Source organism: Gamsiella multidivaricata (genome assembly GCF_025024155.1).
Source record: "Gamsiella multidivaricata strain RSA 2152 chromosome Unknown BC939scaffold_128, whole genome shotgun sequence".
Lineage (NCBI taxonomy): Eukaryota > Fungi > Mortierellomycota > Mortierellomycetes > Mortierellales > Mortierellaceae > Gamsiella > Gamsiella multidivaricata.
The window spans coordinates 21,433-47,509 of NW_026251836.1; the positions used below are offsets into that span (position 1 = coordinate 21,433).

Here is a 26,077-nt window from a genome sequence, read left to right on the forward strand (position 1 = left end):
GTGCAATACTTGATTCCATGAAGCCAAAGATGCGTTAGACCTAGGATTCTGCGAGTCTGCCAGTGCTAGGACGGAGAACTCTGTGTACGAATGATTGCGTGTTGTTCAAACGTTACAGAGGTCTGTCCACAACTCTCGCTTCGACACAGAAGACATACATGCACAATCCCTGGATCTTACTCGTCTTTGCAGATACGCTGATAGACATGATTTGATGAGCGAGAAGGGAAAGCACGCTTTTTTATGGTTGGTCGATAGGCTAGCGGACCGTCTGTCATCCTTCAGGTCCCACGTTCACACAAGGAAAGGAAAGAATCTCTGGAGCGTGCGACTCCTTGGAAGGCGCCTATTATCGGTTTATTTGCGCACATACATTCACGAATGTCTGACTTTCCAGAAACAAAAGCTGGTCAATCAAACGTCCGTCAGTATTTTATAACCGATGCCGTCAATGATCTGTACCCTGAGACGCGTGTATATTGTCATCCCATTCAGTTGGCCAACGACCGCATTACTTCATCCATTCCTTCTTCTTCTTTTTCTTTTTCTTTATTGATTCACTCTTTCTCCTTCGTTGCACTAACTCTCTCGCTCGAAAAATGTCAAAGAAAACAGCTGCCAAACAATATCTAACACGATCCAGTACCCATAAGTCGCAATCGCCAACTTCTGCTTCCTGGCACCACTGACAACCACGCCGTGGTCTCTGGTCAGGTCATGTTCAGGGCCGACCAGCCATGGTGTCGAGGCCGAGGATTTGATGGTCACCTATTCTGCCATGGTTCGAATCAAGTGGTCAGAGTAAACGAATCCCAACCACTCTCCCGAAAACAAAAGCAGCAGCAACAAATTGTCCTAATGACTCAGTTGACTAACGCGTCCTTTGAACACCGATGTAGACAAGGTTGGGAACTGCGTCTCGGGTCTCGCCTACGGGATATGGCGCAATAATGGTATCTAACTTTACCAAATTCAAGAACGTGAGCGTTTATTTTTACTTTGCAGGTGCGAAGTGCAGACAAAATATCAAAAGAACGGATGCACGGACTCACAACGATAGGCGTGCTCTGTATATAACAGGTCCCGGTAGCGGTGTCCGCTGCAGGCAAGACCCTGGCATGTTGCGATACAATCCATCTCAAGGTTCGATCCTTAGCGAATTCAAAATATGCATTCCTAAACAACGATCAAAAGAACCATCCACTGTATCACCACCATTGCCTCTTCGACTTTTGGATCCACTCTAGCTCGATTCATAGCTGTGTCATAGTCTTTTTGAACCCATGGGCATGAGAACATCTTGTTTCAGGCTTGAGCCGGTAATCTGGGCTCCTCTTTTGTACAATGTAAAAGCTGGCTTAAGTGTCCTCCATCCAGCTCTTGGATTCGAAGAAATACAGAGTGTGCTTGTTCATCAGAATAGAGCGGAGGTTGTATTGTACTAAACAAAATACATGAGCCTAAGTCAAAGATTCAACGAGCAAAAATGGCTCCTGCATCAGAGTCCACGGGTTCTTTGTTAGGTTGATGAAGCGACATGATATAATGAAGCCGCGATTGCAGATTTAGAGTGAACGAGTGCAACTCGTACTTCGCAGCGGCAATGGTTATAGGGCCAGTTTTTTATATCCAGAGGGCATGAGCCTGGAGAAAGTGTGATGTCGCACAATGACTATCTATGGCTGAAGTAATGTATAGCGAAGGGTGCTGAAGTGGCAGCTATGGGTGATGGGGTGTTACTGTGTGGAAGAGTCTGTGCGCATCTCATTATAGAATCGACCGATTTTTTAAGCGGCCGATTCCGGGCATCTCGCACGTTCGTTGGCTGTATTGGAGTTTTGCACTAATGCCTCTTCTTGTAGAAGCGTTGCTTACTGCAGTTTGAGGCACAAAGTGAGATGTACCACAGTCCTCTTCGCAGCCTGTATCCAAGGCCTCATCAGCAGTTAGATCCAACAACAGCATCAACAGCATAACGTACCGCGGAAATTCTCTGCAGCATCGCCAGTCTCAGCAACATCGAATGATGCAACCCCCACCGGAACAATGCCTTCAACCTATTCGCTCACATAATCTTAAATAACCATGGCTACAAGGCAGAGTCAAAATTAGAAGAAATACGCGTCCTCAGAATACAGCCACACAAGACAACGACACCTGGGGCACTCGAGCTGTTAAAAAGAATGTAGGGCCTGGAAACTTCGCAGCAGGAGATAGCATTAACCCAAGGAAGGACGAGACAAACAAAGGCGTTGGAAAAACTTTCGAGCGCTAGAATTGAGGAAAGAAAGAAACGAAATAGATTAGCTTTTGGACAGGGAGAATACGAAAGAGGAAAAGTGATGCTCGACTCCTTGATGAACAAAATAAAGGGTCTCAGTTATGGACTAGACATGGCGCGCGTTTTTTTTTTTTTTTTTCCTTTAGAATGCGCCTCCATATCCGCCTATTCAAAATTAAGTATTTGAGTACACTTCATGCGTGTTTGAAAAGGAACTTGTAGCGGGATTCGGATAAAGGAGTATAAAAGGATAGCGTCCTTCAGACTATCGCTGTCCTCATAATCGACTAATAGAAAAGCAATCCTCTTCTTCATATCGGAAAGAAGCTGTTTACGCTCTGCTGTGTAGGGCATGTTTTTGGAGTAAGCTGACACATAGAAGTGATGAAAAGAGATGGAGGGAGAGGATGTTTGTTTGCAAGGGTAGAGGAAAACCACACATGCTCCGTCGTGTACGCCTGGCGTATTTCGATGGTTTTGACGTAGCGCTCTGTGTACCACATAGCTGTGCCGCTTGAGATAGCCATAGGTGCGATGGTCCTGAATGAAGTGAACGAATCATCATGGCCGATTCGGTCCAGGGCGGTCATAAGTTGAACAATGACATCCGCTTGCGAACTTGAACCCATCTTGGCAAACACATCGTTCGGATTGATCATCTCAACGATGTAATTAAACTGTTGTTATGTGATGCAGAGTGCATTCTTAAAGGCCCCTCTCACACAGTTGCGAGAGTCGTCGATCTCGATAGACCGCTGACCTAGGCTTGATGACAGCAGGGGTTGGAAAAAAGTTACTCTCGTTGGCGGACGTGTTCATAGAGAACCAAGGCTAGTGAAAGAACATGAGGTATCTAGGACGAAGCGGTTTGGTACGTCAGACTGGCTGAGTCGGGGGTGAGCTTCTCTACTTTATCTAAAGCGTTCGAGCAAAAAGCTTTAGGGTATCAGTAGCTACCCCTGGGCCTCCATGGACAAAAATAAAAATTAAGAACTCATAGGATATGCAGAGTGTAGCCCACACTTCTTTAGGTCCAGATGAAGCTTGGGTTTTTCATCACGTTGTATTATTATTTCTTCCACCATAGCACTCTTTCTATGACTCTGTCGATCCTGCTCGACCTGCTCCTCTCATTCGCGCTCGCTCAGCATGACTTTTCCCCCTCTTCCACGCTCCTACACCTTCCTTGAGCTTTCTTCGCGCCTTGATCACTGCCAAATACCTGTGAAGGGTTCAAGCGTTTAAGGTAAAAGATATCAACACAGCCAGTTCTCTTCACCAAATGTAATTCGTTAACTCAAAGTAATGCTAATAATGTTATAATGTTTTGACGGGGGTTTAGACGACCGTGATAGCAAGTTCACGATACTGGAACGAACCGACAGCAACGACAGCTTGGTCACCGCGCTGGGCTTCGGTCAAGGCGTGCTTACCCCTGTACCTGGAGAGCAAAAGGCACAATTCAATGCCTTGGGGAGCAGTTTCCTTGGTAGCGAAGGTTCGTCATGTGTTTTCCAGCCGACCATCTTGATGACCAAAGCTGACGATCAACTTTTAATCCAGCAATCGCATCAAAAACTGTAAGTCATTTGCTCCAACGAATTTTTTTGGGCTGTCCCATTCTTTTCTAGCTTTAACGACCACTACCGGATCTTTATTCATAAAGCGACCTTCATGGTCAAATCGGAGTTCGAGATGTCAGGTTTGCAGCAGGAGATCAACGATAGTGCTTGGATGCAGCTATGGGAGAGTGTGATATTATCCTAGGCTAATCTTCTACTTCGCCCTCAACCACACCTTCATCACCACGCCTCCATCACCGCGCCTCCACCACTGCGCTTCCTGTACACTAGTATAAATACCTCTCTCTCTCTCTGTATAATAAACATTATCCGTTCTAGCCTTTTCCTCTTCTCCCCTGCCTCTCGTGTTTCTACCTCGGTTCCTCTTGTCCTTACACTTGTTCTCTCCCTCGTTCTGTTGCTATTACAGAGAGAATCAAGAGACCCAAGAGCTGAACTAGAAGATTATGTTGAAGAACATCACTCTTACGTATACGATCGCCAACAAGTCCCATATGGAAGCGAAGGAGTATCTACAGGTTAATCCAGCAAAAGATCACGTCCTAAACTCAATTTACGTCCATGCTACGCGAACACAAAACTATTGGAAAGGTACAGTGCGCAACAAAAAGTTCACATGGATGTGAGACTTTAGGATCACATAGAGATCCATAGAGTCATCAGATCTTCTCAAAACTTGCATAGTGGTGGAAGTAATACGAAGTGCAGTCCACTGAGGTTCTGGAGCAATCGAATGTACGAACGCAAAGTCATGAAGGGAAAAGATGAATTTTGCAACTTTTCGTTGCACACTGTACGAGGATACATTTGTTAAGACGTTCATCTCCCCGCTGCTCGACACCGCCTTGGAGGCTGTGCGGACCACCTTGGTAAGAATTCTTTCTTTCTCTGCTGGCGGTTGTGGTTGTGATCGTTAAACGTCTAAATGGCTATTGATATCCTACAATAGAACCTCAGGGTTGAGCCGAAATGTCTCGCTCGGCGAGGACTCAGGACGCGATTAGGTAGCATTTGCGATTAAAAGAAGGCATACTTCCTCCAGCATCACCCTTCCTGCATATCCATGTACATATTCTGTTCAGTTTGATAGTTTATTCTGTAGACAACAATAAAAGCCTATCTTTTCTTCTTCTTCCATGTCAAGTTCTTGACAACTATCACATGAGGCCGTTGTTACATAGTGGATTTCACGCTCATTGGTCTTAAGGCAGACGCGAACAAGATTGCCTTTAGTAGTCATTTCATCCTGACGAGAGAGGGTTGGACCCTGGGCACGGTGACATGCAAGATGAGGCAGCCGAACCTCCAGTCCTAGACCTTCCCGAATGGGTTCCTCCTCTTGTTAGGCAAGCTTTATACGCCCAACGAGCGATGGCGCGAGAGGAGGAAAGGCGCAGGACAGAGCATTTGCTGACTGCGAGAATGAAACTTATGATCTCTGGAATAGACTTGCTGTGTCTCTTACCAACAAGCAAAGAGTGTGCAGTCTGGGATATTTCCAAGATTTCATTGCCAGCTTGAGGAGCGTGGTTCATGATTCACAAGAATTGCACACTCCTGGAGCTGGACGAAAGTGCCAGTAATAATGAGGTATGAATATAGGGAGGGCGATACATTGATGAAGGGTTGAGGACGTAAACAAGCAATGATCTTAATTCCAATCTGCAACGCCCTTCGCCCGATATGGTAGTTTCGGTGACGTAATTTTTCGCGCCTCATCGATGTATATGAAGGCTTCTCTTCATTTTCCCTCTCTCTTACAATCATCCCTACCTCAGACCCATCGCATCAACACACGCTCAGCGGTAGAAAACAGGGAGCATATATTTGCGTGGATCCATCCGTTACTGATTGGTAAGTGATCAATAGGGGTTCTCTTTTTTCTCTCTCTCTATGTACCCATTGCACACTGGTTCTTTCTCAGCGGTTCCTGTTTAGTACGCGGCAGGTGGGCGGAAAGTGGAGTGCTGCTTTGGACTTTTTTCTTTTTCATTTGCTCTGAGCATTCTCCCATTGCACACTGGTTCTTTCTCAGCGGTTCCTGTTTAGTACGCGGCAGGTGGGCGGAAAGTGGAGTGCTGCTTTGGACTTTTTTCTTTTTCTTTTGCTCTGAGCATTCTCCCATTGCACACTGGTTCTTTCTCAGCGGTTCCTGTTTAGTACGCGGCAGGTGGGCGGAAAGTGGAGTGCTGCTTTGGACTTTTTTCTTTTTCTTTTGCTCTGAGCATTCTCCCATTGCACACTGGTTCTTTCTCAGCGGTTCCTGTTTAGTACGCGGCAGGTGGGCGGAAAGTGGAGTGCTGCTTTGGACTTTTTTCTTTTTCTTTTGCTCTGAGCATTCTCCCATTGCACACTGGTTCTTTCTCAGCGGTTCCTGTTTAGTACGCGGCAGGTGGGCGGAAAGTGGAGTGCTGCAGGCTGCTATCGTTGCTGGAATTCATTCACTTCCTTTATTAGTCGCCGCTTGCATGCAATGTATCTTGTCTGATTAAGTTCCTGACCATGTTCTTCATTCTCGTGTCTCTTCTGCTTCGCATCTTGTTCCTTCGAGCATCTTTATATCACTACTCCAAGCAGGTCGCAATAAGAACATGTACAAAGCGACCATTGATAATAAAAACAACAGCATGAGTGACACCTCCGTCCTGCAATGGCTCCAGGGAAGAATTACCCGCAAGGAACCCATCACCATGCCCGATTTCGCTGCAACATTCAACTACTGTTCGGAACAAGATGCCCACTCGGCTTTCTCAACCCTCCTCTCATCAACGACAATACCGCAGCAACTTCAAGTTGCACTGAAGGACAAGTACGAGATTTGGCGACGGAACGACGGCAGGAATTACTGGGCATCCCTTGTAGCATCGTCACAAATTGCGGTCACAACAAAGAGGACAGTGGCGGAGATTGTGTCTGGGTGCGAGCACGTCGCCAAGAAACTGATTCAGGAGCACAGCAACGGTATGGCACCATCGGCAGTGGCTATTCCCTCTCCGGGCCCAGCCAATGCTTCTTCCAAGGACGATTGGGAGCCCAAGAAGGTCACGTTTCTGGAGACTGAATTCGCAACAGAATCCGAGCGGAGCGACAGCAGTTATATCGATTCGAACCCATCTTCGACCCGGTCCTCCTTGAATTCCATCGATTTCTCCTTCATGAATAGGTTGGTGGGCCCAGGAACCACATCATCGCGACTCAACACCGCCGCTCGACTTTTCGTTGGACAAGTGGACGTTTCGGAACTCCTGCTGACTGCACGGAGAGCGATTGTTAAGATTCAAAGCCGGATTACCAGCGTTTCAGATCTGCTGTACGAACGGTCTCAGAGCCTGTGCTTGTCGCAATCCATCCATCTGAGCTCAATACTAAGCGTCTTTTTCTTCTGCTTGCGCTAGGGCTCTAAATTTCATCTTCAACACCGAGTTCGTGACCAAGCATCTATCCTCCGATATTTCCGCAGCGATAATGCGTGTCCATGTTCCCTCTCCAGCGAAGGATGAGATCCAAGTCTTGTCTAAGTGCTTGCTATATGCGGCCTGCCATTCGTTTCTCGAAACCAAGATCTATATTCAGGACAACACCAAAGCGAGAACCCTGCTCGGAGATCTGCTACGAGCCTACACTATCAGACCTGGTCTTTGGCAAGATCCCTCTGCCCGATTCATCGACCTGCCGCTGTTGCCAAAGAACGAAGACACATACATGGAGGTCGTCGTCAAGAACATCATCATCGGGGTTTTTGGAGACCTTGACATCGTTGATCATTGGTATGTTGCAGTTATCATTTTTCATGGATATGAGCAATGTCTTGGACAATATCTGTGTAGTTCTACTTACTGTCAATATTTTTGCCGCTTTAGGTCCCGGGATCCGCTGCCAACGCCTCGAGGGTTTGAAGAAGCATACTACCCTGATTATTATGCGGAGAAGGCCAATCTGCCGTTTATAGTCGTCGAGGTAAAGAAACCAGAAGCAAATGCAAGCAGTCTGAAAAGCGACAAACATAAGTTGCCTTGTATGATGAAGATCATGCTGGACCAACTACTAGCAGGTGGTGTACAGGATCCGGTCGTCATTGGCTATTTGATCCAAGGTATGTTATGTGTTTTTCGCTCGCTCTGCTTCAGGCCAAGGAGCTCGATTTCTCTGCTTGCAAGTTATTTATTATCTCGTTCTTACATTCATTCTCAACACTTAGCATCCCACTGCCACATCTTTTTCATGGCACTTGAATATGAAGCTCTGTACTTGTGCAAGCTCGTCGGATCGTTTGCGCTGCCAAGGAATAATCTTCAATTGGGATTGCTGCTTCCAGCACTTGGAGCTCTGCATGTGGCACATGTAAGAAACAAGTTTTTATTTTTGCAGACGCGATTGCTACGGTCGCTTGTCAGCGCCAATAACAAATCTTGCTCGGTTCGTTTATTGCATAGGACACGGCCAGAAAAACCCTTGCTGCAATCGAACGTCGCACAAACGCAGGCAACAATATGAAGAACAAATGGCAGCGTCCTTCCTATTACGTCAAAGGAATCCGAATTCCTGCCCCTCTCCCCTCAGCTGATGACTTGTAAGCATCTTGTGAGGAGCAGGCGGAAGCTAGTTGTTTGGGCGCGGACAGATGAATGGAGTTGACAGTATTTGGTTGGGCAAATAAGTCATTCCGAAACCGGAGGAAGTTCCATGAGTGATGAAGACGTGGCATGAACTTATTTTCGTCGCATGCAACTCAGTACACCGCCGGGCTTGTCTTTACCCTTTACCCACATTCCTAATAGTAGCAAGAAAGGTAGAAACCGCGTACGAAGAAAAGGATCATAAGAATAGGAACAACGGAAAAGCCTGTGCTGCATAACATGTGCCATACTCAGCGTAACGCTCAGGTTATGCGACTCGACTTTCTTTTGTCCAAGTTTCTTGGAGAACAAGGGACTACTCCTAAGAGGGGCCACAGAGAACTTGAACTGACGAAAGTAGACAGTAAAGTCCCACCCACCATGGACGAACAAAGGTATAATTAGAACTGTCGGTTACTAATTCATGCTTTATTCATGAGCATACCAAGAAATGATGGCTACGTAGCTCGTCTAGCTTAGTCTAGTCTCCATGCACTAATACTTGTCTTCGTTCGCTCGTCGCCTTGCTACTGATTCACTTTAAACGGCTATGCACTACGCTCGGCACAGCTCCGAGCACAGCCCCTGGCGAAGCATATAGGACACACACTTCATGAACTAGAACCTCAATAAACCCCATCATTACATCTGCACCACACAATACCCCTCGAGCTATTGCATTTACCCAGAAATCTCCAGAATCCACCTTTGACATCCCTTGGCCGTTACTTTGTTGCGCTTACAAAAAAAATGGATAACAGCACTACTCGTCCCGATCGGGCTCTTAGGATATGATGGCTCGTTTATCGACATTGGGTCCTTGAGCCATAAAACTCCTTCAAGCTCGTCTCAGTCAAATACGCTTCGTACCCCTTCAACGCCGCACGGCGGCAGTGCGCTTCGAATCTCCTCAGGACCCCTAGCGGTTATCGAGCACACAGATCAAAATCGCCTAGACACTATTCGACTCGGGCCAACAGTAGATTTTCCCCTTATGGATGGGTCTTCCCCTCACAATAATTCCGGTGGAAGGTCTCCATCCACGCCAGTGCGCCGTGACCTTACATTCCACGAGTCCCTCATAGACCGTGGCCAGGGTCCCATGGGGACTCCTTGTCGTGTGCCTTTCGTTGCAACCCAATTGACAAGAAAGGATGATTAGAGTAATCCACTACTGTCGAGCGGACAGCTGTAAGTGCATCCGTGATTCTAGCGCCGTCTCATATCGTCCTCTAAACCTCCCTCTAACGTCCGTTCCTCCAACATTCCACCCCTTCTATCACACTTAAACGCTTCAGGATCATTTCTGCCAAACAGTCAACGGCAGATGTTGAAGCGAATTCCTTTTTGTCAGGTGTAAACATCGACGATCTGAAGCGTGGCGGGAGCAAGGTCACACGCAACGAATACTGCATCCTCGCGCATGTTTACGCAAAGATTTCCATGACTCCTCCAGTTGTTCTGTATTGTTAAAAATCTTTCCAACTTTCCGGTGTTGAAACAGATCCATGCAGGAAAGCATTCGAGATCGTGAAGACAGGAGTCATCAATGTAAACGACCATGGAAGGACCGGGTGACCCAGGAAAGAAAGACTCGAAGAGGTTATGTCCAAGGTGCTCAACGTGGTTACGGAGATGAATGAGGCAGGTAAATCAAGTTCAGCGAGGCAGATTGGGAGCCAGTTACAAGAGAAGCACAATGTCAGTCAGCATCCAAGGACTATCATCCGCATCCTTCATGCCTTGGGACTATCTTGGGGGAGAGGTTTACGACAGAACGTTCTGCACAGCTCTTGGGGAATATTACCCGAGGCACGGCTACACGCCTTGTACTTAATTAAGAATTAAATGCTCTCCTAAAACCTAAAATATCTCGTGCGTGGATTATGCGCCCGAATGGATGGGGTTTTATGTTCACGACAACTTTTTTAAGGTTCGACAAACAATTCCGCTTCTGTGTTCTGACCAGGGGCGCGTAAAGTGTGTAACGAACAGCCAATCATATCAGCCTTCGATTTTAAATTCGCGGGATCAATCCCAATCACGAATCCAGATCTTGATGGTATGCATACAGGCGTGTGTCGATTATAAATAAGAGGACCATCCCCGCCAATTTCCTGCAGCATTCTACATTCACATCATGCCTGCCAGCACTCATCGATACCCTAGAACCACCCCTAACTCCATTATTCCCCTTTTGCAGGACCTCCCTCTCGTGGCTTTGGTCCCCAACGTCCACCTCGCCATGCCGCTTCAAGTCACCTTACCAATGGAGAGATCCTTTGATGCTACACCAGGCTTCAACGCGTCCGAATCTTTATACAAGCCTGTCCTAGACGATGGCCAAGAAGACGGCAACAATGCCATGGACCGTTGCATTACGCTCTCCCCATATACCAAGGCTCTGTGCATTATTGCTGCCCTCATATCCCTGTGCCTGCATCTTGCACTCCGTGCCATTGCCAGTCGACAATAAGACGGATGTTCTTTTTCCTGTGGACACGCATGCTAGACTACACACAGACCACGCGGGGATTGAAACCTTGTAGCTGAATACACATCGGAATTTTGGTGCAATACTTGATTCCATGAAGCCAAAGATGCGTTAGACCTAGGATTCTGCGAGTCTGCCAGTGCTAGGACGGAGAACTCTGTGTACGAATGATTGCGTGTTGTTCAAACGTTACAGAGGTCTGTCCACAACTCTCGCTTCGACACAGAAGACATACATGCACAATCCCTGGATCTTACTCGTCTTTGCAGATACGCTGATAGACATGATTTGATGAGCGAGAAGGGAAAGCACGCTTTTTTATGGTTGGTCGATAGGCTAGCGGACCGTCTGTCATCCTTCAGGTCCCACGTTCACACAAGGAAAGGAAAGAATCTCTGGAGCGTGCGACTCCTTGGAAGGCGCCTATTATCGGTTTATTTGCGCACATACATTCACGAATGTCTGACTTTCCAGAAACAAAAGCTGGTCAATCAAACGTCCGTCAGTATTTTATAACCGATGCCGTCAATGATCTGTACCCTGAGACGCGTGTATATTGTCATCCCATTCAGTTGGCCAACGACCGCATTACTTCATCCATTCCTTCTTCTTCTTTTTCTTTTTCTTTATTGATTCACTCTTTCTCCTTCGTTGCACTAACTCTCTCGCTCGAAAAATGTCAAAGAAAACAGCTGCCAAACAATATCTAACACGATCCAGTACCCATAAGTCGCAATCGCCAACTTCTGCTTCCTGGCACCACTGACAACCACGCCGTGGTCTCTGGTCAGGTCATGTTCAGGGCCGACCAGCCATGGTGTCGAGGCCGAGGATTTGATGGTCACCTATTCTGCCATGGTTCGAATCAAGTGGTCAGAGTAAACGAATCCCAACCACTCTCCCGAAAACAAAAGCAGCAGCAACAAATTGTCCTAATGACTCAGTTGACTAACGCGTCCTTTGAACACCGATGTAGACAAGGTTGGGAACTGCGTCTCGGGTCTCGCCTACGGGATATGGCGCAATAATGGTATCTAACTTTACCAAATTCAAGAACGTGAGCGTTTATTTTTACTTTGCAGGTGCGAAGTGCAGACAAAATATCAAAAGAACGGATGCACGGACTCACAACGATAGGCGTGCTCTGTATATAACAGGTCCCGGTAGCGGTGTCCGCTGCAGGCAAGACCCTGGCATGTTGCGATACAATCCATCTCAAGGTTCGATCCTTAGCGAATTCAAAATATGCATTCCTAAACAACGATCAAAAGAACCATCCACTGTATCACCACCATTGCCTCTTCGACTTTTGGATCCACTCTAGCTCGATTCATAGCTGTGTCATAGTCTTTTTGAACCCATGGGCATGAGAACATCTTGTTTCAGGCTTGAGCCGGTAATCTGGGCTCCTCTTTTGTACAATGTAAAAGCTGGCTTAAGTGTCCTCCATCCAGCTCTTGGATTCGAAGAAATACAGAGTGTGCTTGTTCATCAGAATAGAGCGGAGGTTGTATTGTACTAAACAAAATACATGAGCCTAAGTCAAAGATTCAACGAGCAAAAATGGCTCCTGCATCAGAGTCCACGGGTTCTTTGTTAGGTTGATGAAGCGACATGATATAATGAAGCCGCGATTGCAGATTTAGAGTGAACGAGTGCAACTCGTACTTCGCAGCGGCAATGGTTATAGGGCCAGTTTTTTATATCCAGAGGGCATGAGCCTGGAGAAAGTGTGATGTCGCACAATGACTATCTATGGCTGAAGTAATGTATAGCGAAGGGTGCTGAAGTGGCAGCTATGGGTGATGGGGTGTTACTGTGTGGAAGAGTCTGTGCGCATCTCATTATAGAATCGACCGATTTTTTAAGCGGCCGATTCCGGGCATCTCGCACGTTCGTTGGCTGTATTGGAGTTTTGCACTAATGCCTCTTCTTGTAGAAGCGTTGCTTACTGCAGTTTGAAGCACAAAGTGAGATTGTACCACAGTCCTCTTCGCTGTTTGTATCCGAGGTCCCATCAACAGCATAATGTGCTCCGAAAATTCTCTGTTGCATCGCCAGTCTATAATACATGGGCGCCCTCGATCAAGTTGCACAAGCTTGAGGCTAAACATTTTGGTGGCAAAAGCTCGTTTACCCTCATTTCTGTCTTCGATCTGCAGGAACATTCGCTTTCGCGCCCGTACACATTTGAAAATATGGAGTTTATTGCCGTGGCACTACAAGAGGAGGCAGGGCATCCGCAGCTCGCAAACTGTAACCTTGCTTGTGCCTTCTGGCCGCGGCTGTGTGCTTATCATGTTCCTGTCGAGGTCTTGCCGCGGTTCTTATCGGTCTTGTCTTCGTTCTTGCAGCGCCTTGTCTGCGTTCTTAATACAGGTCTCGGTCCTTGTCATTATCTTACCGTCCTCGTCGCTACCTTGTCGCCCCTGTCGTCGCCGTCGCCGCCGTTGTTGTTTTTCTTGCTCTTGCCGGTTGTGTAGTCTTTGTGCTTTCGGTGTAGTGGCTTTTTTTTGTTTCTTTTTCTTTTTTTTTCATTGTTTCTTTTTTCGGTCTTGCTTTTTTGGAGTCCATGTGGTGCTAATGCGCTGGGTTGATTGTGTCAAAACTCCTGCCGCTTTGAGTCATCGCAGCTGTTGTTCGAGGCAGTGCTGTTCTGATGATTGCTATCGCCACAGTTGTTGCGCCCATTGTCGTGCAATGGCGCTGGTGCCAGTATCAGACACCAGATTACAGTCAGTTCGCATAGAGATAGACCCATAACCACTTTGCCATCAAAGAAGACACAGCAAACACCAGATGCATGCATACCTTGCCAAGGACGATGACAGAACCCGAGACCATTCCGTCCCAGACCCTTTTGACCCACCCGAATCCTCCTTACACTCCCCTGAACCCCTCTTACCTATCCCATTGATGTTAGACCCTTCACCCTGCTCCCCTTTCTGCCCAGTCCCAGATACCCTCCCGACTAGCCCATGGCAGGTGCACCCCATGCTTTCCAAGCATGCAACCGACAAGCCGACCGCCGCTCCTCCCGACATTCAAGCAGCCTAAGGGCTTACCTGCACGGCCATATTTCGGTACCACCACCAACCGGCACTCCCGAGCAATGGTCCTCAGCCGTAGGTTGGTCCACGAATGCCATAGTCATTTTGGGTCGCCCTCTACACCCACACCAATGCCCCACTTACCCTAGTACCAGGACCTTAGCACGACGTAGGACTCTACTTTCGCGGATACACAGAGCAGCTTGCTTTACCATGCGGACCGATGATCCTCAAGGAAAATGAGAAGAGAAGACGGTGTTGCACTAGTTAGTATACAGTTTTGAATAACGCTGCACAAAAAAGACATGCACGTTAACAGAAACAGACGGACAGTTTACCTTTGTGATTTTGGAGTTGACGCTTTTCATCGGACGGTCTGGGTCTCAAGGAAGAAAGAGAGGGGGAAACGGACGAAAGAAAAGGCGAACAAGAAAAGAGAAAAGAGGATGCTGGCTTCCTGCCTTCTCGCCAAACCCAAGGTCAACAGGTCATTAGCGAAAAGAGATGAACAGAAAAGAAAAAAGAGAAAAGAAAAAAGGATAGGGAGAAAGAACCAACGGTGGAAGACCCAGACCCACCTCCGGAAGTGCACAGCGCATTCGAGCCGGCGACTGCAAGCCAGTGAAAGCCTCTAACCATCAGAATGTGCAAGGAAAAGAGAAACAGACGATGGCCGATAATCGCCCAGGATCCTGAACTGCACAGGGGCAGTCCAGTCTAGGACTATGATCCGGACAGGACCACCGATTTTTCCATCCCTTGCAACCCCAACGGCTGCTGCTCCAGAGCCCTGAGCACGCTAGCCCCCTAGCATCCTTACCTTGCTTTGCTGTGTCTGTTTCTGTTTCTACCTGCTGCTTCCTTTGGCTAGCACCGCGGAGGACCACGTTGATCCGCACAACCTCGCGCGCCGCGATGTGTATACGGGAGAGTAGAGTCATTCGCCGTGCCACAAGATCCCTAAGATGTAGGCGAGAGCAGGTGCATCAGACAGCCAAAAGACCAGAGGGCTCGCCTCATCCCTAACGCACGGCGCATCATCCCATTGCCTCGAGAGGCCAGTGATATGGTCCCGTTGGCGAACCGAACAGGCGCCCTTGACTACTTGATGCCGGGACGACGGGGGTGAGATATGCCGATCACATACAAGAAAAGCAGAGGCGCACTTACCATGAGATAGCCGTTAGGGGCTGGTCCTGAGCATCTGGTGGGGAGTGTATTTTGAAGGGTGAAGGGCGGAATAGGTGGAGGGGCGAGTAAGGGGAGTGGGGAGGAAGGGGAGGAGAGAATTGGAAAAGAAAAAAGGAAATCCCCTCCCACCGCAGCCTGAGACAGCATGGCTGCGATGGGCGGGACAGATCCGTAAAGACCGACCCACTGCAACGGGCGCTGGGGCTAAAGTTAGGCCCCGTTGCAGTAGGTCATCTGTACCTGCCCGAAACCCCTCAGGTTCTATGATTTGTGGGGGTTGAAGGCTCCGAGAGCTACAACTGAGGTCTATTAGATAGAAAGATGTGATGATGAAAATACCAGCAAGGTGAGCATGCAGGAAGAGCTGAAGCATCTTCTTTTCAAAGCTGATCTCACAACCCACAGCAAGGATTGCAGTTGTTGCCTTACCATATCTGGTACCTCTAAAGAGCTCGTTGAAGCTCTTGGTGTATACGTTGTCGTAGTGACCCATGAGGACCTTGAGCTAGAAGACGTTGGCACCAAGACAAGAAAGGTGAAGCGAGTCAATAAAGGTCTCATGTCACTTGGCGAAGGCTCTTCTTTCGACGAAACGACATCGACGTCCATCTGTACCTGTTCGATGCTTGCTCTGTTGCACCGCGGCTCATCCTTCCTGTCATTCTTCGCGTCTCCTGCCACTTGGGTGGTCTCACCCCCAGCTTCAACCTCGTCTGCTTGAACTCCCTCTGCTTCGGTACTTGAACAACATAGTACGAACGCTTGGGATTGAGCCTAAGCAGGCATTTGGACATATGCGCGCGCATATATCGGTCCATGGCAAGGGCATGGGCGCCTAGCTCCTCTCTTATGTCAGTATCGGCATCGAAGTCTCGATCTGACTAGCCATCTCCCCTAAGCGGTCATTGTCCAGACCCTTGAACACATTACTGAGAATAAATGGATGCCTCTGCTGCAGTCCTGCAGTGGGCTAATAGCACTAAAACAAATTACCAAGCGCAAGGCAAATGTTAGGGCACTCTGCAGAACAATTTATCCTCGACGATTTCCCACGATCCACGTACCATATGAGCAATGTCTTTTTTTGGGTTTCTTGATTTTACGGTTTTTTTGCGGCTTTTGCTTGGGTTTTTTTGAATCTAACAAGCGGTAAGAGAGCAGAGGATGCGATCGTGAGAATTGTGCTTCAGTGTCAAGTGCAAAGCAAAATAAACCCAGCCAAAGTACTTACATTGATTTCGTCGATGCTTATTAATCGCTCCACGGCCTCGGTGTTGGCCTGTGCTGTACAATAGGAGTCCTGCTCTATTGATTTAGCGCTGGATTGTGTGTCTCCACTCGCGGATCCATTTCCAGTGTCTTTTCCAAAGGTTGATCGTGTGTGTGCGCAGGATGCTGAAGATGGTCTTGGCCATTTTGGGCTGGAATCACTCATATCTTGGGAGACGAAGGCGGCGAGGGCTCTAATTTGGTCTCATTTGTATGATCTGCTGTCGGCGGTGCAGACGATCCTTCAGAGACGGTGCTCTCCTCTGTCGAAACCGGATTCATCTCTACGTCTTTGTCCAGAATGGGACTATGTGTGGTTCGCTGTAGAATAGGAACCATTGCAGTCGACGTTGGAAGCGTGCTAGCTGCTGGAATGTCTGTGATCGCGCTTATGGGACTGCCAGAGATAGCGCTCGATGGTTTTTCTCTGAGCCGGGCTGAGCTGCGCCTGGCGCCTGCTTTTGGATTCGGCTCGAAGATCACTGTCGAGGTCTGGGTGACGATATTCACAAGGTGCACCATCCTGTACGCCGGCTCGGTTTCCAACATCTTGTTGATGGCTGCCATTCTGCGCCTCTTTCTCCGGGATTCCTGCGCCTCTTCGCTTGACTCCCGCTGTCTCTTTGATAAGCGGCGATACTCGCTGCTGTCAGCAGGTTCAAAGGTGTCAGGGGAGAACCTGACTTTCTTGAAGGGCCGCGGCGACGATGATGATGATGGCGTGCTCGCGGAGAGCTCGGTGCTTTGAGGAAGGCTAGTCGCAGTAGATCCTCTGCTCTCGGATGACATCGACGACGGGATGTCTGCATGTTCTTGTGTAACCAAGGACCATGTGCGCTTGTTGTTCAAATATTCCCGAATCTGTGGGCCAATCTGGAGGGCCGTCGGGATCGCGCCGGTGTTTTCTTCCTCGAGCATTGTTTCGAGCTCATCGAGGTGCACAGAGAACTCGCTATCGTCCTGTGGAGGAGCAGCTGTAGGCCGGTGCGGGAGGCTGGAGGGTGGGGCAATGTTCGCTTGCGATGAATTCTCAGTATCAGTGGGGGCAGTGGCCGCTTGGGATGAGCTCTCAGCATCAGTGGTGGCAGTGGCCGCTTGTGGTGGGATGTCGGCATCTGCGGCGGCACAAGGGGCTGGCGTTGAAGAAGTAGAATTGGGGGTTTTGTTCACAGCAGTGATTATGTTCGCTTTTGTCGCGTTATGTTTGATCGTACGACGCTCTGTCAGGCGCGGCGGGTGCTCTGGGCCGTTCTCGAAGAAGGCAGGGGAGAGGACGATGGACAGAATGCATAGGAACATGCAGAAGTAGAGATCAGAGAATCTGAACGCGTTGTCACTCATGATGATGGTCAGGGCTGGTAAGCGATGGTCAGGGCTAGGTAGCGATGTGTGAGTGAAGAAGGGTAAGGAGAACACCTCTACCGTTGGTGTCCCTTTATTGACGCGTTCCCTCGATGTGGTGGCGGTGGCGTAACGTTATTTCCCACGTGGCGCGGTCCGTGCAGAATTTTTTTACATCCTGAAAGCGGTCACAGGACGCTCTTGAATAAGAGTGCTGCAAAATTCAACCCATAGACCTATATGGGATGAATTTTAATAAGAAAATGCAATTGTGTAAAATACTATTATGATTGCCACCCCCCCTTTAAGCACATATTGACGCCTGGCCCACGATGCACCTAGAAATGTAACTTGGTTGGCATTTGTTTGGAGTTGGTATTAAGGAATTAGCTGAGATGGGCACCATTGAAGGCTGTGTGCAGTAAGAATGAGGCTATCGACTTGTCCAACTTCGACACCTCCTTCTCACCATCAAGTCGACTGCTCCTTGTTAGAAGAGGGAGGTTTTCCGAGGACATTATGAATCAGTTGTCGAGTACGAATCAGTCATTACTGCCCCTCGAGATGAAGAGCCATCAATCATTACATGGAGATAGTGCAGGAAAAAATTCAACCTATATGTGGGCCATGGAGGCTGCTCGCCTGCGTCCACCAGCTCGCCCTTGCCTTTGCACCGCCTCGCTACTACTGCTGCTGCTGCTTCCGGTTCCTGTGTGCGGCCTTGCATCTTGCTACATCCAAGGCTGGTTCCCCTTTTCATCCACTGGCTGGAGATACAATGGTCGCTCTTGGTGGAGTAAATGGCTGCGAATGGCATTGCATATGTTGCGGCCAGTCCTGATATCGCAATAAATGAGTGTCTTGCAGTTCGATAAATATAGTCTGCGTATCTCGACCTGTTCGACAAACTTCTTGCAAGAGGGACACTTATTGAATGTATAGGACTCGTTCACCCCAACCACGATGTAACCGAGGGACCTGGCCTAGAGTACATCAACACAAGGTCAAAGTCAATAAAAACATAAAACGATTTTACGCGACTTCGGATCTCCAGTGAAAGTACCTTACCTTCTGAACAAAGTACAACTGGAAGGACTCATACAAAGATGAAAGTCTCGTCTTGATCGAAACTTGCCCAGACGGATCTCAATAACAACCTTGTTGACTTCATCTCCCTTCCTGTCGATCGACCCGCCAAGCACATTGAGTAGACGCTTTGTGAATCTTCATCCCTTGCCATTATTACGTCCCACTTGTGCTTCATGAGCCGGTTGTTGCCGTTGTAAAACTCATTCAGTCGTCCCTGTACTTTCTCCAGTTCTGTAAGATAAATCGCCAAGCTGACCCCTCCACTGCGCTGTGATGGCAGCTTGGTCTCGATGTCGCTGGTGGATTCTATTCCGTCTGGGACGACACTTTTTTGCCCTTCCATCCAGCATCGGTGCTTGAAGGTTGGCTGGTAAATGGCTTTCTGCTTCACAGCCAGGTTGTAATAGGTGGCGGGAGCAAAGCCTAGCGTTGGAGCAGGGGCTGGTGTTGGACTTTTGCAAAGGTCCTCCATATCGACATCAGTATCATAATCGCCAGGGGCTAGTGTTGGACCTTCGTAAGGGTCCTGTATGTCCACATCGGTATCAGAGTCACCTTGCTCCCTCACTGTGATATCGCGGGCTCCCATATTGCGAGCATTCTTGAGGAGTATCGCGATTGCTCGGAGTACACACGACTGGCCGAGGTCGACCTTGATCTGTTCCGGCCCACAACCCCAAAGATCTTCGACATCCTGCCTGATCTTCGCAACGTTTCGAATCTCGGTCGAGTAATAGTCCGTGCCTCCGATGGTGAATGTGATTCGATGAGGCAAGACGTCCTATAGAAGGCGCCTATATCTAACCAAATGAAGCTTTTTCAAGACCCTAGCCGTTTCCATACCTACCCCAATCGAGTGCTTGCAGAACCCACGCAAGCATCGACAAGGTAGCGATCAGGGTTCCATAATTGTAAGTGTGGAGGGACAAGAATAGTACCCCATCAAGACCGCTGCCAAGGCAGTCCCTTTGGTCTAGCAAATCCCTAAGCTGAGCGTGTTGTCGCCTCTCTAAATTCTTTGTAGATACTACTCGCTGAGTGTTTCGTCCCTGCGAAAGAACAAGGCACCTTTTGAAACCTAGCTCCCAAGCGATCTCATCGTAAGTGTTCTCTGCACCTGAATCTTTATTGTTTCCACTATTGCTCTTTGGCCTACCTCTATCCAGGTTGCTTCTGTAGCTCAAGCTCAGACTCTAGTTCCTGACTTGAGCTGTTCCTCCTTCGTCGCTGCTAATTTACATAAGACTTATTGCAGTAAGCAGTGATTCTCATCGATCAGTTGTAGTGCAATTTTCGCAGTTCACCGGTGATTATCACCGGTGAACAAAGAATCGGTGAAATCCAATGAAACTCAGGGGAAAAAAAATTCATCCCACATATGGGTTGAATTTTTTCCTGCACTATCTCCATGTAACGATTGATGGATCTCTCGTCTCGCTTGTTCACTTCATACAAGCCTGTATTGTTTTGAGGGGCAGTAATAACTGATTCGTACTCGACAACTGATTCATAATGTCCTCGGAAAACCTCCCTCTTCTAACAAGGAGCAGTCGACTTGATGGTGAGAAGGAGGTGTCGAAGTTGGACAAGTCGATAGCCTCATTCTTACTGCACACAGCCTTCAATGGTGCCCATCTCAGCTAATTCCTTAATACCAACTCCAAACAAATGCCAACCAAGTTACATTTCTAGGTGCACCGGGGGCCAGGTATCAATATGTGCTTAGAAAGAGGGAGTGGCAATTGCAATCCAATGCAAAAGTATGCATTTTCTTATTAAAATATGAGATGTCGCTCCAATCGGAGGCAGTGTACATAATGAGACAGACTGGCCAGTTCATAGTGCCCCGCAGCAACAAAGCCTGTTTTTCTGTTGCGCGTGTCCATAAACTGTTGGTGGATCCCGGGTAAGTAAACAGAAGAAGCGAAGTCAAGGTTAGACCCAAAAGGTCAGCCCCTCGTACCGGAATATTGGTTGCGCCCTTCCTTTGGACAGCTCATGAAGACGAGAATCCTACTTTAAGCATCAACAACATCAAACAGTGTTCCCTTGAGGCACATGCAATGTTTGGACATTGGCTATTCAATATGTACATATAACGCAGAGCCGTCCCCTTTTGATTCTTGAAGGTACCCTCAGCCGCGGTCGCCAATCTCACCAACTCTGTCACCAGGGAATAGTAATTATCCACAGTCTCACGCAAGCTATGTATGGACCTGAAAAGCAATTAACAAATAAATATAGTACGCGTATATCTTTTGCAACAGTTGTTAAACGCCTTGTAGGCACGACTTTGTTCCCTCTTTCCATCTCCTATCTCTCCTTTGCGCCTTTTTTCGCCAGAGCGCAGAAGTACAATATGCATGCACAGTACCTATCATGTAAAGGTTTTTAGGCAACCGGTAATTATGATGTACATACAAGATGCGTATTGCAGTACTTGCCGTGTGTATGCGATCCCAATCCCTGTCATCATCATTGTCGTCATCATCAGCACCACTAAAATCGCCAGTGCAAGTTCCAGTATGTTGCACCAAAGGAGGGGCTCTGCCAAGCATAGCAGCGGATCGGGTCGCAGTCCGCTAGGTGTAATTCGTCATATTGCAACAGAGGCAACTTTAGGTTTCATGAACGTGATATGATGTCATTTCGACGTGAATTAAAGGAGAGGGGGCCACCGCCAATCCCCTCCCCCATACTTCCCCAACTCTAATCCGCACACGCCAATCCCGCTGCAGCACTGTCGAGTGCGGGCTGCTCCCACTGCACCGCGATGATCTCACCATGATCCGCATTGGGGCCTCTTTCCTTGCTAGCCCAGGGGCAAGACCACGACCCATATGACAGCTCGTCAGCACAAGGCAAGCAAAGAAAAAAACGTATAAAAGGACCACTGTCCTCCGCCGAAAAAAGAACTCATCAACAACTACCACTACAACAACTTCTCCCACCTCAACCAACCCAACCCCCCACAAACAAAAACCAACATGTCCAACGTCACTGACAAGATCTCCAACACCGCCAACTCCTACATGGGAGGCGCCAAGCAGTCGATCGGCGAGACCATCGGTAACAGCGACCTCGCTGCCGCCGGTGCCCAGCAGAAGGCCCAGGCTGATGCCGCCGCCGCCGCCGCCACCGCCAAGGCCCACACCGAGGGTATGGGTCACCAGGTCAAGGGCAACGTCCAGCAGAACGTCGGATCCGCTCTCGGCAACACTGAGATGCAGGCCAAGGGCCACGCCAACGAGACCCGCGGCGATATGGAGCGCAAGGTCTAAATATCAGACCTCTTTCAACTCTGATCTGTAAATAAACGCTGTATCATACCACTCTTTACAAAAAATCGTATTTTGGTGCAAAAGTTGAACGTTTTGAATGTGATTTGAAAGCGGATTGGTTATTATTGAGTGTAATATTGAAAACAGCCGACAACAGTAATGCTATAGATGGATGGTGCCGCACTGGAAGGAGTATGAGAGTAGAATGGCATTATGAGGACCTATGTAATTTGAGGATTCCGTTTAGAAAGTGCTCCAAGACCAGTCATGTGGGACCGAGGGCATGGGCATCACAGTCGTATCTAAATCGGATACGAGAGCAGAAAAAGAATAAAAAAGTTAATTAGTCTAACACGGCCCAGGGTCCAAAGGTGTGGGACTGCATGAGAGCGGCATTAAGGAATGCTACATACCTGGAACAGGTTTAGTTTTGATGGCAATGTTGTCTGAGGCCGATTTCGGGAGCCGTACAATATCTAGAGCAACGAGAGAGAGAAAGAGAGATCAACGAAAGGAATGTGGTTCTGTGAGCGATAGCTTCCTGTGCGCGAGCGGACCAAACAAATATTGGGTGGCATAGTCTTTGATTCACAAACCATCACGACCCAGGGCCTCGCTAGAGAGTCCTTCTGATTTCCCGGTGTTTTCATGGGGCAACGACCCGGCAGCCTTGCTGTCAGTTGTGATCTGGCCGTCAGAGACAGAGCCGAATGCACCCCTGACGGTGCTGTTTGTTGAGGAGGATGGCGCCGGATCAAAGCCGACCCACTGCTCATAGGCCTCATAACAGCCTATGCACGCCCTGCTCATCACACCCATAGCAGGATTAAAGTCCAGCGCCTGGTCAAGGGGGATCGCCTTTGAGCAATGAGCACTGCAAAAGATATCGCCGCATCTTTGTGACAAAACACAGCACATGAACAGAGAACGATTAGATCAGTTATCGAATACCGATCGAGATTTGGGGCCGTAAAAAGAAAGAGGCTGAACAAAAAAAAAAAAAAAAAGGGCCATGACTTACTTCCTGCAATGATGTCTTCGGTCAAAGAAGCCAAACTCACGGAGACATCCAGGCCATGTGCAAACCTGGGTGCTGCTGTCGGGCTGGCCACCATTTGCATGGGATTATTCGAGCAGATCAGAAGAAAAATTAGCGCCAAAAATAAAACGTTATTCCGTGGTGATTGGTCGTGTGAGCTGCGAGAACCAGGCAGCCGATAAGACCCAGTAAGTCTTCGGTCCATTCCATTCCTTGACCCAACAGAGGATAACATACCTTCCAATGGGCACGGCTGGGTCCTTGATTTGCGTCTGAAGAAAAGGTGCTGCTGCGGGATGGACGATTCGATATGGAAGTAATCCGTTGGTGGCTCGAGTTTACGGAGCCTCGTCGGACGCCATTTCCGGTACCATTCTGAGTCGTGCTTCCGTTCGGAGAAGAGGTGACTGAAGCCGAGCGGAATTGCCTGTGCGTATCATGTTTCGGAGAGCTCTGTTGTTGCTGTTGCTGTTGCTGTTGCTGTTGCTGTTGCTGTTGCTGTTGCTGTTGCTGTTGCTGTTGCTGTTGCTGTTGCTGTTGCTGTTGCTGTTGCTGTTGCTGTTGCTGTTGCTGTTGCTGTTGCTGTTGCCGTTGCTGTTGCTGTTGCTGCTGTAGTATTCGTTGTTGGTGTTCCCGTTGTTGTTGCTCGAGCACGGCCTGTCTATACTGCGGCGGAAGTTGCGAGTGCTTATTTTCAATGTCCTGCAGGGTTGGGGGTGCACCCAAAACAGCGGCTTGTTGCTGTTGTGGTTGTTGTTGTTGTTGCTGTCGCTGCTGTTGGTCCAGAAGCGCTTGATGATATTCCGGTGGCAACTGCGAAGACTGGTTGCTCTGCGACGGAGCCATGGTTCCGGCGCTGATGTTCTTGTCCAGTTCTCCTTTTGTGAGATGCGTGGGCCGTTGTTTCTTGGTGAGTGAGTAGACGTCCATGAATGAGTTGGGATGAAGAAAAGAGGGGCCTGATGAGATGAACAAAGAATGGGAGAAAAAGAATGAAGAGGAGAGAGGAAACACTTCAGGACAGGGGACAGGGACGGGAGAGCGAGAGAGAGGGAGATAAAAAGAATAACGGCTTTCAATTGGGCCCAGAAATCGGGTCTTTCTTTTTATATACTAAAGAAAGGCTCAGCTCAGTGGATTCCGCACCTTTCTGTGACAAGAAAAGAACGATCCATCTCTCTTTACGCTCTTAAACTGATCTGCGGAAGCCTTCCACAACATCTTCTTTATCGATCAAGTTGAAATGCAGGCGTGTACTTGTTAGTCTATATTGCTGTTACTCCTCAACTGTCGACATCTGGACTTCTAACAAAAAAAAAAGGGGGGGGGGAGGGTGAGCTGAATTGCAGCGGGTGCAAGGTGGCCCTTGCGCTATCGCAGGCAGGGATAGAAAACCCGCCTAGGAAGGACCAACAAGGACCAGCAATTCGCACCCTGACACAAATCTAGGGGCCGCTTCTTTCTTTTTCTCTTTCAGCAACAGGATCAAGGATAGGATTACCAGACAAAGGTGCACCCGAATAATCCGTTCCCTTTATTTTTCTTTTTTATCTAGGCTTAATACAATGGAGAAGAAAGCGGACACCAAGTGCCTGCTATATTTAATCCCATGGATTAGGGAGACGCGATGCGACTGCATCTGCAATCTGCATCACCCAGAAAACTAGTCGGTTTTGCTACACAGCTCACAACCTGAGGAACCTGAAATGCAATGAAAGTTGTCATCATCATAAGCACATCAAACCAAGAGGGAGTGAAATCCACAACCAAGCAATTGTGCAGTTCATTGTAACTGCTGCATGCATACACAGTGCGATGCACCACGAAAATGAAACAGAACGGTCCATGCGGACCAAATTATTGTTGTTTGTTGGCAGAGTCCTTTTTCGACATACCCTTCCATTGCAGTTGGATCACAGGCGGGTGTGATTGAATGGCGCCTTTAATTGTATAGTTTCGTTGAATGTTTTCTAATGCTGCCGACATTGGTTCTTTTCCTGCTCCTGTTTTAGTCCCGGATCTCCAAGAGTTCGACATCAAAGATAAGGTTCGAGAGACCTGGGATGATGGGTGGAATGCCACGGGCTCCATAAGCAAAGTCGTACGTGATGTGGAGAATCGCCCGTTCGCCAACAGACATCAAAGGGACACCTGTTTGAATATCGCAGCCAAGAGGTAGGCATGAGTACACGTATCCTAGCAGAGTATTGTACAACATGTCGGCATGTTGCCTGTACCTTTCTCCCAGCCCTTGATGACCTGACCGACGCCGATCTGAGTGACAAAAGGCTCACCACGGTCTCTAGAAGAATCGAACTTTCTACCGCTCTCAAGCTGAGACGATAGATGGATAAGAACGCACACTGATCAGACATGGGGTTGCCCTCGATAATTTCGCAAGTGTGCCAAATCCGCTGCTGCTGCTGCTGCTGTGCTTGGTTGCACTGCGGTCTGTTGGCAATAGGTGATCATTTGCAAATGAAGTGTCCGTTGTGTTTAATTACAGTTCCAATATCTAATGTATAGGATATGATGAGGGTATGTGTAGCATGAGTCTCACGTTTTATCCGATCCAATAACGAAATATATCTCGGCAAGCACATACAGTGAATAACGACGGTCTGTCCTGGCTTGGGGAAGTTGATTCCGTCTCCGGGAGTGATGGTGGTCTTTTTAACTCCCATTGCTTGTGTGTAAATGTGTAAGGAAGGGGGAGGGGAAAGGGCGGTGCTGATCAGCTTCCTTCTTTTCCCCGGACAACAACCAACGCCCGCCCAAACAGTCACCGGCGCAATTGGACCGGATCCTGAAAAGGAAAAACCCGTTCCACCTTCAACAAAGAA

General features: G+C 48.3%; 9 protein-coding genes across 9 annotated transcripts; 4 read left to right on the top strand and 5 right to left on the bottom strand.

Moving 5' to 3' along the window:
• Positions 1 to 2,881: 2,881 nt before the first annotated feature.
• Positions 2,882 to 4,387, top strand: BC939DRAFT_482075 (uncharacterized protein; the record flags this gene model as incomplete). The annotated part of the gene is made up of 4 exons (XM_051559085.1): positions 2,882 to 2,949; positions 3,139 to 3,152; positions 3,624 to 3,861; positions 4,183 to 4,387. The coding sequence occupies 4 exons, from the start codon at positions 2,882 to 2,884 to the stop codon at positions 4,385 to 4,387; spliced, it is 525 nt and encodes a 174-aa protein (XP_051406447.1).
• A 2,104-nt stretch (positions 4,388 to 6,491) lies between these two features.
• BC939DRAFT_508362 (uncharacterized protein) lies at positions 6,492 to 8,438 on the top strand (the record flags this gene model as incomplete). Its single annotated transcript, XM_051560989.1, has 5 exons — positions 6,492 to 7,174; positions 7,260 to 7,631; positions 7,725 to 7,957; positions 8,063 to 8,205; positions 8,298 to 8,438. 5 exons carry the CDS (start codon positions 6,492 to 6,494, stop codon positions 8,436 to 8,438), a joined length of 1,572 nt encoding a protein of 523 aa, XP_051406448.1.
• A 2,084-nt stretch (positions 8,439 to 10,522) lies between these two features.
• BC939DRAFT_497453 (uncharacterized protein) lies at positions 10,523 to 11,094 on the top strand. The gene is made up of 2 exons (XM_051559723.1): positions 10,523 to 10,542; positions 10,684 to 11,094. Exons 1-2 carry the CDS (start codon positions 10,540 to 10,542, stop codon positions 10,954 to 10,956), a joined length of 276 nt encoding a protein of 91 aa, XP_051406449.1. The 5' UTR covers positions 10,523 to 10,539; the 3' UTR covers positions 10,957 to 11,094.
• Positions 11,095 to 14,655: 3,561 nt separating this feature from the next.
• BC939DRAFT_533612 (uncharacterized protein) lies at positions 14,656 to 16,116 on the bottom strand (the record flags this gene model as incomplete). Its single annotated transcript, XM_051561707.1, has 6 exons — positions 15,911 to 16,116; positions 15,645 to 15,720; positions 15,456 to 15,521; positions 15,195 to 15,228; positions 14,845 to 14,984; positions 14,656 to 14,747 (listed from the first exon to the last, which is right to left on the bottom strand). The coding sequence occupies exons 1-6, from the start codon at positions 16,031 to 16,033 to the stop codon at positions 14,656 to 14,658; spliced, it is 531 nt and encodes a 176-aa protein (XP_051406450.1). The 5' UTR covers positions 16,034 to 16,116.
• Positions 16,117 to 16,646: 530 nt separating this feature from the next.
• BC939DRAFT_482079 (uncharacterized protein) lies at positions 16,647 to 17,825 on the bottom strand (the record flags this gene model as incomplete). Its single annotated transcript, XM_051559086.1, has 1 exon — positions 16,647 to 17,825. The coding sequence occupies one exon, from the start codon at positions 17,823 to 17,825 to the stop codon at positions 16,647 to 16,649; it is 1,179 nt and encodes a 392-aa protein (XP_051406451.1).
• Positions 17,826 to 18,774: 949 nt separating this feature from the next.
• BC939DRAFT_482080 (uncharacterized protein) lies at positions 18,775 to 19,503 on the bottom strand (the record flags this gene model as incomplete). The annotated part of the gene is made up of 3 exons (XM_051559087.1): positions 18,775 to 18,808; positions 18,894 to 19,039; positions 19,072 to 19,503. 3 exons carry the CDS (start codon positions 19,501 to 19,503, stop codon positions 18,775 to 18,777), a joined length of 612 nt encoding a protein of 203 aa, XP_051406452.1.
• Positions 19,504 to 21,541: 2,038 nt separating this feature from the next.
• On the top strand, positions 21,542 to 22,196 carry BC939DRAFT_469341 (uncharacterized protein; the record flags this gene model as incomplete). The annotated part of the gene is made up of 1 exon (XM_051558005.1): positions 21,542 to 22,196. Exon 1 carries the CDS (start codon positions 21,902 to 21,904, stop codon positions 22,193 to 22,195), a length of 294 nt encoding a protein of 97 aa, XP_051406453.1. The 5' UTR covers positions 21,542 to 21,901.
• A 68-nt stretch (positions 22,197 to 22,264) lies between these two features.
• On the bottom strand, positions 22,265 to 24,387 carry BC939DRAFT_497455 (uncharacterized protein). Its single transcript, XM_051559724.1, has 5 exons — positions 23,472 to 24,387; positions 23,217 to 23,299; positions 22,792 to 23,090; positions 22,609 to 22,671; positions 22,265 to 22,497 (listed from the first exon to the last, which is right to left on the bottom strand). The coding sequence occupies exons 1-5, from the start codon at positions 24,162 to 24,164 to the stop codon at positions 22,439 to 22,441; spliced, it is 1,197 nt and encodes a 398-aa protein (XP_051406454.1). The 5' UTR covers positions 24,165 to 24,387; the 3' UTR covers positions 22,265 to 22,438.
• A 360-nt stretch (positions 24,388 to 24,747) lies between these two features.
• Positions 24,748 to 25,953, bottom strand: BC939DRAFT_469346 (uncharacterized protein). Its single transcript, XM_051558006.1, has 4 exons — positions 25,840 to 25,953; positions 25,739 to 25,749; positions 25,472 to 25,568; positions 24,748 to 25,385 (listed from the first exon to the last, which is right to left on the bottom strand). The coding sequence occupies exons 1-4, from the start codon at positions 25,916 to 25,918 to the stop codon at positions 25,243 to 25,245; spliced, it is 330 nt and encodes a 109-aa protein (XP_051406455.1). The 5' UTR covers positions 25,919 to 25,953; the 3' UTR covers positions 24,748 to 25,242.
• Between the last annotated feature and the right edge of the window lie 124 nt (positions 25,954 to 26,077).

Excerpts from the sequence above, each read along its gene's own strand:
- BC939DRAFT_497455 (XM_051559724.1), bottom strand. The coding sequence starts at position 24,164 with ATGGACGTCTACTCACTCACCAAGAAACAACGGCCCACGCATCTCACA. Across the intron at positions 23,300-23,471 it reads CCAGCCGTGCCCATTGGAAG|CCCGACAGCAGCACCCAGGT; the intron begins GTATGTTATCCT and ends AATGGTGGCCAG. Across the intron at positions 22,672-22,791 it reads CGAGGCCCTGGGTCGTGATG|ATATTGTACGGCTCCCGAAA; the intron begins GTTTGTGAATCA and ends TCGTTGCTCTAG.
- BC939DRAFT_469346 (XM_051558006.1), bottom strand. The coding sequence starts at position 25,918 with ATGGGAGTTAAAAAGACCACCATCACTCCCGGAGACGGAATCAACTTC. Across the intron at positions 25,386-25,471 it reads CATCAAGGGCTGGGAGAAAG|GTGTCCCTTTGATGTCTGTT; the intron begins GTACAGGCAACA and ends ATATTCAAACAG.